Below are 10,090 nucleotides of genomic sequence, written 5' to 3' on the forward strand. Positions count from 1 at the left end.
TCATAAAAAAGGAGATAATTTTTTTTTTTTTTAAAGTACCTACTTAAAGCCAGGTGTGGTGGCACATGCCTTTAATCCCAGCACTCAGTAGACAAGGCAGGCCTGGTCTACATAGTAAGTTCTAGGCCAACTGGGGCTACAGGGAGACCCTGTCTCTGTCTCAAAATGACAAAAAATAAATAAATAATAAATAAATAAATAAATAGTTTTAAAAACCAAACAGTGAAAGTGTGAGGAAAAGGAGTGACGAACAAAAAGACAAACCAAAACCTGTCAGGCTGCTAGTTAAACGAGGTGGGGCAGCATCATTAAAACCAACCCAAGGACCCCTCTGGTTTCCAAGACCACCGTACCATGGCATGTGCTTGACAGTTTAAGGTGCCTTATTCAGTGATCCCCACTCTGAAGAAGTATTTACTAGTACATATTGGTAAGATTACAACAAACTATACCTCATGTCAAGCCAGATTACCTCTTTGTTACCAGCCCCTAAACTATTTGTGGAGACCTTTAAAACTTTACTATGAGGATTGACACAAAAGTTGTTTAAGGAAAAACCATTTCCCAGGGGTACTGAAGCTGGCAAAACCAGGAAAAAGGCAGTGGCTTACTTCTCAATACTACAACTCATAAGAAAACATTTTGCTGAAGCTGTGGTGGTGTGTACCTATAATTCCAGCTACTAGGGGACTGAGGTATAAGAACTACAAGGTCAAGGCCAACCTGGGCAACCTGGGCATGATCCTGTCTCAGTTTTAAGATGGGGCTGTCAATGTAGCTCAGGTAAGGGCAGCGTGTGCAGCCTGATGTGATAACACCTGTCTGTAATCCCAGCACTCAAAGAGTCAGGAAGATTGCTGCAAGTTCCAGGTCGGTCTGATGAGAAGACTGTGTCAGAAAAGAAACTAACAATAAAAACAAACAAAAACCCTAACAGCTGGGTATGGTGGTACACACCCACAATCCCAGCATTTGGGATTATACTTGAGATAAAAACATCAAGGGGTTCAAAGGTCATCCTTCGCTACATAGGGAATTCACAGCAGACCTGGGCTACATGAGATTGTCTCATAACATCAAACAGAAGAAAATCCCCCAGCATATTTGAGACCCTGGTTGGACCCCCAATACTAGAAAGAAAACCCCCACATTCATCATAACGATGATCTTGCTGACAGAAGTAGCAGCATTCTGAGGAAACAACAAAGGCAATGGACAGACAAGGCTTCTCCTTTGGCCGTCCTCTATCATCTGTGTCTGCCCTAAGAGTCTTGAGTGGCAGAGGGTAGAACTGTATTAAGGTAAGAAACTCTGATGGCAGCAAAACTTTAACCGACAACAATCCTAAAGCTGCCTGGGTTTGAAATTCACAATTTTACCTCCAACATCAGGTCTATCTTCCAAATTAGGTCAGATCAGCAGGCTCAGCTTTAATAAATAGCAACTGCACACTTGTGAAAAGGAACTGTAAGATCACATGAAAGCTGAGCTGTGCGTCTCATGACCCGAGAGCTCTGAGACCCGTTATTACCTAGTCCAGCTCCTAAATAAAAAAGTGAGGGGAGGAAAAATCTCAGGCTGGGTTTCCTCTCTTAAAAATCTTTTTTTTTTTTTTTTTTTTTTCCGGAGTTGAGGACCGAACCCAGGGCCTTGCGCTTGCTAGGCAAGCACTCTACCACTGAGCTAAATCCCCAACCCCCTCTCCTAAAAACCTTATCCCTCTCTACCCAAGATAGTCATCAGGGACTGGAGGGTCACTTACTCCAATAGCTAGGTCCTGCTGAGGACCCTGTATCCAGCCCAGGTCAACAAGCAGTTTCAGAATGAAGAGAGCTACTGAGCAAACAGCAGTAGCACCCTAAAATCCTAGACACTGCTCACTGTGGAAGACACAGGTCTGCTCCGTCAGCAGCTAGGCAATATAAACTAATAGGAAGCACAATGCAGAAGAAACTGGTTCTTGCTAGCCAGCCTAGACTCATCTCTGGTGAGTTAGCCTCTCTAAACCCTGGTTTTATCTGAAAAATAGAGATAACACATGTTGGCAAGGTTATCTTGAAGATTAAACATCTCAGGAGGTACCAAGCATACAGCTTCAGCTGAATTAGAATTTATCCAGTTTGTGAAAAAGCTCAACCACCACAGAAATCTAATCCATGAGGATCTGGCACCCTGATTTCTTGCCATTATTTAAAATTTTTTCTAATCATGTTTATTTGTGTGTATATATGTGAGGGCATGCATGTGGAGGTCACAGGACAACTTGCCAGCATCAGTTCTGTTCTTTCACCACCAGGTTGTGAAGCTAGACAACAAGCATCTTTACCCACTGGGTCATCTGGCCAGCCTCCTGTCACAACTTCTAAAGGCATGTCCTTAAAGATTCCTGAAAACTAAACCCCCTCCACAGGACATGTGAGTAGGGAAAAGCTCTCTTCCAGCCTCCCCTCTGTAAATGTTGGCCTTTGAGAGAGAGAAGAGGAATAAGAAGGGAGAAGGGAGGAGGCCTGACTGATGGACCCTGAGCTAAGAATCTGCAAAACCGACTACAAAGCCCTATGGGCTGGCTAAGTTTGCTGTTATGATTTAACATTCACGAGACACTGGGTTGAGCAAAGTTGTTCTAGGCTCCTCCCCAGAGTTCTAAGCTCTGAGTCAATTTTATGGGTCAGTGCCCAGTCCAGGAGAAACAGGGAGGCCCTACTAAGGATATAGAGAGTGGGAGAGTTCAGAATTTGGATGAGTGGTTAAATTCAACGAGGAAAGAAATGTGACAGTCCTTTCTAGACAGGAGACATAAAGAAGAAACTACTCTTCATGAACTATAAAAACTACTTATCTCAAACCAAGGCATGGTGGTGAATGTCTGAACTCCCAGCACTTAGGAGGTAGAGGTAGGAGATCAGGAGTTCAAAGCTAGCCTGGGCTATACAAGACCCCATCTAAAACAAGCCAAAAACCAAACAACAACAACAAAACCATCCAAACAGGATGGGAGAATTAAGCACAAATCATCCAGGGTGACTAGGGGACTATACCTCTTCAAAGGTGGCCACAGGAAACCAGATCTTACAATTGGGTAACAGGACTCTTCTCCCCTAGTCTCTGCAGGCCCTTAGTAAAGATGAAATCACACATGCAGCTGCCAACAATTACTGGCAGGATGGTTCTGTTCAGAATAAGCCCTCTATGACAGCACCTCAGAGAGCTGAGTAAATATTTATCATCCCTGAGCTCTGGAACTCATTTTTCTAACACTCAAACTACCTGACCATGACTACCAGGACAACAGCAGTAGATGGGATGGCAAAAGAAGGGGGAGGCCTTCCTGTTTGCCAGTATATACCTGAAGCTGAGGATAGAAGTTAGAATCCCTCTAACCTCTCCATTCCCCCTTCTTCAGTCAGGTGAATGTGCACTCGGGTAAAAAGTGCATAGCAGACTGGGTGTGGTGGCACACACTTTTCATCCCAGCTCTTGGGAGGCAGAGGCAGGCCGATAGACGTGAGATCAAAGCCAGCCTGGGATGGTCTACCCAATGAGTTCTAGACCAGCTGTAGCTATTAGCGAGAGCTAGGACATGAATAGCCTTGAGATACTTATTCTACTGTCTTCAGAAAAGGAAAATGTGATACAATCTTCACAGTCTTCAAGGACTCATCCGTAAGAAGTTACTGAATGTGCTGGGTTCCAAGTACAGCCAGCCCTTCCTATCCATGAATACGGAGAGGTGACAGATTTTGGCATCCTCTGACAGACCTGGAACAGATGCCTTGCAGATCCAAGGGATGACCTATATTTTACAATCAAGAGTCACTTGTATGTGAAATAATGATTTTTTTTTTTTTTTGGTCTTTTTGAAACAGGGTTTCCCTGTAGCCCCAGCTGGCCTGGAACTCACTATGTAGACCAAACTGGCCTCGAACTCACAAAGATCCGCCCGCCTCTGCTTCCCAAGTGCTGTGACTACAGGCGTGCACCATCACGCTCAGCTTGTGAAATAATGATTTAAGAGGGGAAAAAAAAAGACTCAAAGTTCATTCCTTAGAGATTTCTCAGATAGGATAAGAGCTCTTTCTTTGGGTATGCATGGCAGGGACATAGCTCTATCTAGCCAAACACAACCCTCAAGCTTATCCATAATTTGAAGACATTCTGGTTTCTTTGGGCTACAGCTCCTGCTTTCGGCCTGACTTCAAAGAGACTGGTCCCTCCCTGGCAAAGGAATAACCAGGGTCTGTGAAGGCTCATGAGACCAGTAACTACATGTTCTAAACTCCTCCAATCTCTGGCACTATTTTTATCTCATTCCCTCCCCAAATTAGGATGGGGATGGGCAAGAATATTTCTGCCTTCAAAGGGAGGAATGGGGCCAAAGAGAAGAAAGGATACAACAAACACTCCCTAGGGAAAAAGTCACAACGCCTGCTGGGGATGATCCTGACCAATGCCTTATACTCTAGGTCTCTAAAGGGTCTTTCCTAATCACACTCAACCATTATGACCCCTCTTCACTATACTAATCTACTTCTTCTGGGGTATTAATTCAAGTCTTCAGATGATAAAGTCTGGACAGCACACCTTACACCCTCCTCCCAACCTATTTTCCCATCAGACTCAACACACTCTAAGCATATATAGTCAGAAAGCCAATTCTATTTTCCTGGGCAACAGGTAGGCCGGTGATGGAAAATTACTGCCAGAACAAGCAGAGATCAGGTGGTCAACAACAGGTTTTGATAACTTTTGTTATCAAACTTTTGTGTGCAGAGATCTGTAGGGAGATATAGAGGAAGGAGCTAGTAAGCTTTACCCCTCAGACACTCTAGTCTAGTGGGGATAAAAGAACCACACCCATGGGGGAGAAATATAGTATGGCAAGGTTCCTTAGCTGGAAAATTCAGTTGCAAAAGGTCAAAGAGCAAAGAAAAGTGTGGATGCTTGAGACATACTGGAAAGATCTACACCATGAAAGATCAGAAACAAACAAACAAAAACCCTCCTTCCCTCATCTCCCTGGAAAGTTGAAAGTTCATTCTCAGAGAGTCTAAAGAAGTAAGAAAATAAATGCTTCCTCTTTCCTTTGTGGTCTCTTCCTAACATATCACTTACTGTTCAGAACAGAATGCTGTGCTATCCTACGGTACAAATTAAATCAGAGGCATGGAGACTCCTGTAGGAATCAGAATGGGAACAAACAGACTGGTTTCATCCAACCTTGGAAACTTTTCCTGTGCATCTACTCTGGTGAAGGGATCAAAGGCAGTCAACCATTGATTTCTTTTTTACACTCCTACAGCTGCTGTGCTAGAACACCAGGCTCACTACTTGACAAAGTGGCTATTTCTAACAGCCTGGTCTACATAGTGAGTTCCAGATCAGCCAGGGCTACATATTGAGAACCTATCTCAAAAAAGAAAATAGGGTAAGCAAGATGGCTCAGCACTTGCTGTGTAAGCCTAATGACCTGACTTCAATCCCCAGAACCCAAATAAAGGTAGGAGAGAACCACAAAGTTATCCACTGACCTCTACACACATGCCAGGGCGCTCACACCCACACATCATGCATACATGCACACATAGACATACAATAATATATGTTTAAAAATTTTAAAGAAAAAAAACCCACGAAAATAAGGTCATTTCTTTAAAAAAAAAAAAAAAAAGTGGATAATAATTAGCAGGGTGTGGCGGCCAAGGTTGGCTTTGAACCTGTAATCAACTTGCCTCAGACTCTGGGTGTTGGGATCACAAACCTGGTAGAAGTCATATTTATATTACATCTACCTTAGCTGATAAAAACATAAATAGAAACAACAACAACAAAAAAAAACCTTTTTATCCAAATGAGAGCCAGGCGTGGTGGCATGCACCTTTATTCCCAGCACTTGGGAGGCAGAAGCAGGTGGATCTCTGTGAGTTCGAGGTCAGCCTGGCCTACATAGCAAGTTCCAGGCCAGCTGGGGCTACAGGGAGACCCTGTCTCAAAAAGCCAAAAAAAAAAAGAAAAGAAAAAAAAGAAATGCACAGAGAATTATAAGGTGAAAAAAGGAAAGTCACATTTCAAACAGATATTTGCTGGTGGATAAACCACAAAATTGCTAGAAAGTCACCTTGATTCATACAGTTCATTTTTGTTCATCATCTTGCGTTTGATCTAATATGTTTTTCTTTCTCTTTTGTTTTGGAGGCAGGGTCTTGCTATGTAGCCCCAGCTAGCCTGGAACTCAATACAGACACACATATGGAGCTCAAATTCACAATCCTCCTGCCCCAACCTTCCAAGTACTGGGATTACAGGCGCAAACTTCCATGCCTGGTGATATAACATTTTTTCAACTATGAGTTTAACCTGCCTACTCTCTAACATCTGATAAAGATCTGTGACACAGTGTCAGGAAAACAGCCAGTAAAAAAGGCCTGGATCTGTTAATTTACTCATTTTGTTCCTGGATAACCAGAGTTGAATGCAGCAATCATGCTTCGGTCCTGCGTCTCACATTCCTAAGTAAGCCTGCTAGTGTGGAAGCAGTGGACAGGGATCTACTGATCAACTCTGATTAGTCAGGAACAGGAATGAGAACAAGTAAGGTAAGGGGAGAGGGGAACTGTCAAGTGCCCTCAAATCTCCATTCGGGAGGCACTGCCCATTCCATGTGCTTGCTCTCTCCTTTTTGTGTGTACTCTGGTTCTGAAGAAGGCAGTCCCCTATGTCCCACTGACTGGCTCACTCCACTGCTGTGGATGATGTTACCAAACTGACCACACCTAAAAGTCTTTACTCATTCTAAAAAGCCCAGTTAAAATCCCTGACAATTCTGTGTCCACAATTCAAGGATTACCATCTAAGAGGAGCCAAGGTATGTAGGAAGCACCTATCAATCCTCAGGCACCTGCTTACAATAAACACATTACTTTCCAACTTAACACCTTCAAATAGCGTGGATATTTTGTATAGCCATGGTATGTATGTGAAAAGGAATGATATAAATTCGGTAAATCTGGATGCTGCATATCGCCTGTAACCAATACCCCTCACCCATTTTCATAATAGCGGCAGCTGTTGCTATGTTACTATGACAACCTGTCCAGGAAATTGGCCCATACTTCTTCCTCCAGGAGCAGGAAGTTAGAGCAATGTTTTTGCCTTAGAAAAAACTTAAAGGCCTCTTCTCCCCACCCCCACCCCGCATCCGCTCCAGTATCCCTCCTCAACCCAATTTCTTAACTCCCTTCCCCACCCCCCACACCTACCTCCTCTAACTCATCCTTGGCATCCAAACTGGTTGAAAGTAGCAGCCTCCCCCCTCCTGGGGCTCCTGCTCCCGCTCCTCCTCCACCTCCCGCTGCTCCTGATGCAGCAGCTACTGCTGCCCCCTTTCCCTTCTGTAACTCCATGGTTGCAGCCAGGAGACTGGAAGAGGTCAAGGGAGTGGACGGGTGTTAAGTCCTAGAGATGGGTAACTCTGGGTTGCCAGGAGCGAGGGGCAAGAGGAACAAGTGGGGAGGGCGGCGCAGGCCCTGCTTTCTGCACTCCTCCCTCCAGCCCTGCGGAGGGGCGAAGGCGCGGGTCCTCTGGGTGCTCTCTTTGGAGCGGCGGTGCAGAGCCCAGGCGGTTAGCTCAGTACGGTAGCCTAAGGGTAGATGCCGGTAGTAAGCTCAGCTAGGCTGCCGCCCTTGCACAAGTGCAAGGGGAACCCTTTCTGCTTCTGACCCTAAACGGAAGGGAAAGCCCTAAGTTTCTGCCTCTAGAGGTGGAAGCGGGGTCCTGGCCCTGCAGTGGGGTGGGAAACCTTCCCGGCTGTTGGGGGACGCGGCTCCTTTGAATCCGGCCCCTAGCGGGTGAGGACGAGGCAGTAGCGCTATAGGAGGACACGGAGGACCAGCTTCTCCCCACACCACACAGAGGCGGCCATGGTGGAAGGGCGGGGGCAGGCTGGGAGCGACGGGCGGGGAGGATCGTCGTGGGCCGCGCCGGAAGTGAGCAGTCGCGGTCCCCGGCGTCCGCCAATAGCCGCTTCCGCGGTGGCGCTAGGTCTCCAAGGAGTAAGCTGAGAACGACGGACTGGCCTTTTCCCCCGCTGCCAATTGTACTGAGAAGAATTGAGCCTGGTCTGATGGGCAAGCAGTCTGTCCAATCGCATCCTTCCGCTGCACCTGGAGGGCGGGACGGGAGAGACCAGGGTGGGTGTGAGTGCCGGGCCACCCGGAAAAAGGCGGGCTGCGCCTGCGCGTATTCACGCGCACGCGCGCCGTCTCCCTCCGCGCTCGTTCAGTCCCTGCTGGTGTTTGGGTGGGTGCTGGGACGGCCGCTGTTCCTGGGTAGCGTTCGGGGACAGGAAGCCTACCCCTTAAATGGCAGCGCGGGAGAAGGAGCGGAGCCCTAACCTTTAAGCACTCCTACAGCAAACACCCAAGTGAGTGTATCACACAGCTGTATGTATCACACAGCTGTATGTACACGTATCAGTCAGGCTTTGAAAAAAAAAGTGCATTAATGCACTAGTGCAAGTCAAATTATTAGAATCATGCCAGCACTAGCTTTAACAAAAATTTGCTGAACGGTGGACCCATCTTCATCTTCCTTTTGAGTCTCTGGGATTAACAAATGTCACTGGAGTCAATTGTACTTTCACACGTAATCCAGTGGGAATATAGTTGTGTACATAGTAGAGCTTGAGTGTATGCGAGCCAATTCTTGGTTCTCCCATGTGTGTCTCAATAGAATTTTTTCATTTTTATATATACGAATTTCGCTGTAGCGCCAAGCCGGACACTGGAGGCACGTACCTGTAATGCTAGCACTTGGGAGGCTAAGGGGCATAATCAGGAGTTCCAGGCTAGCCTTGGCTAAGTAAGACATCAAATTTATACTTTTTTTCTCCTCCCATCCAGTACTATCCATTTTCAAGTCTAGTTGTTCGGCAGGTAAGTTATTACACCTCTTTAGAGAATTCCAAGTTCATTGCTACTATCTTGGCAGTCAAGCCATTTTGACATTTGGATTTTTTGTCGGGGAGTAGGGCCTAAAGTCTGGCTCTGTAGACCAGACTGCTCTCACATTTGTGGCAATCCTTCTGCTTTAGCCATCCAGGGACTTACTGTATGTTGATTATAAGTAGTATAAGACTAGGACTGGGTGATCTCCAAATGCACATCCAGCACTTGGTGGGTAATTCTACTGAGAAAGCTTTGGATTCCTCCTAAGTGTAAAGCACTGAAATACAAACAACTCATTACACTAACATGTACTTGGGCACACATATATTCGATATATATTCTATTAAAGAATATTTTTATACAACAGTGCATATTGTGCTTCCATTTGTTGTTTATTTTTATTTTTTTGGTCTTTTTGAGATAGGGTCTCCCTGTAGTCCTAGCTGGCCTGGAACTCCACTATGTAGACCAGGCTGGCCTCAAACTCACAGAGATCTGCCTGCCTCTGCTTCCAAGTGCTGAGATTAAAGGCCTGTGCCACCACACCCAGCACCTCTGTTATTTTTTAATTAGATTTTTTTGGTCTTTTTGAGACAGGGTCTCCCTTTTAAGATACTTGTTCTTCATTGTGTGACTGAGGATGACCTGGAGCTCCTGATCCTCCTGCATCTACCTCCTAAGTGCTAGGATGTGTGTGATGTACAGCTGACTGGCTGCCTTGCAGATTTTTAAACTAGGTTAGCTCAGGAGTACCATCTGCAAATCTGAGCTCAAGCCCTAGCACCACAAAAGAGTCAGATAAGCACCATGCAGATGTAGTAAAACTCCTGACTTAAAAAATATTTTTGTGGGGCTAGAAAGATGGCTCAGTGGTTAAGAGTACTGACTGCTCTTGCAGAGGACCTGGGTTCGATTCCCAGCACCCACATGGTGGCTACAAACCATCCTTAACTCCAGTTCCAGGGGAACCCGAAGCCCTCTTCTGACCTCCTCGGCATTGCACGACACGGGTACACTCACATACATGCAGGCAGTACACTCAACACACATAAAAAAAATAAAAATGATAAAATATTTTTTAAAAATGATAAATAGCAGGGTATGGTGGCACACGCCTTTAATCCCAGCACTCGGGAGGCAGAGGCAGG

General features: G+C 45.6%; 1 protein-coding gene across 2 annotated transcripts in view; it reads right to left on the minus strand.

Moving 5' to 3' along the window:
* Positions 1 to 8,072, minus strand: part of Ints3 (integrator complex subunit 3) — a 48,056-nt gene extending 39,984 nt beyond the window's left edge. For both annotated transcript variants that reach the window (XM_008855299.3, XM_029557511.1), the window contains exon 1: positions 7,257 to 8,072. In XM_008855299.3, the coding sequence (XP_008853521.1) occupies positions 7,257 to 7,400 (144 nt within the window). In that variant the 5' untranslated portion in view covers positions 7,401 to 8,072. The remainder of the gene's footprint in view (positions 1 to 7,256) is intronic.
* Positions 8,073 to 10,090: the final 2,018 nt, after the last annotated feature.

The sequence above is a fragment of the Nannospalax galili genome, unplaced genomic scaffold (genome assembly GCF_000622305.1).
Source record: "Nannospalax galili isolate Female #2095 unplaced genomic scaffold, S.galili_v1.0 scaffold591, whole genome shotgun sequence".
Classification (NCBI taxonomy): Eukaryota; Metazoa; Chordata; class Mammalia; order Rodentia; family Spalacidae; genus Nannospalax; species Nannospalax galili.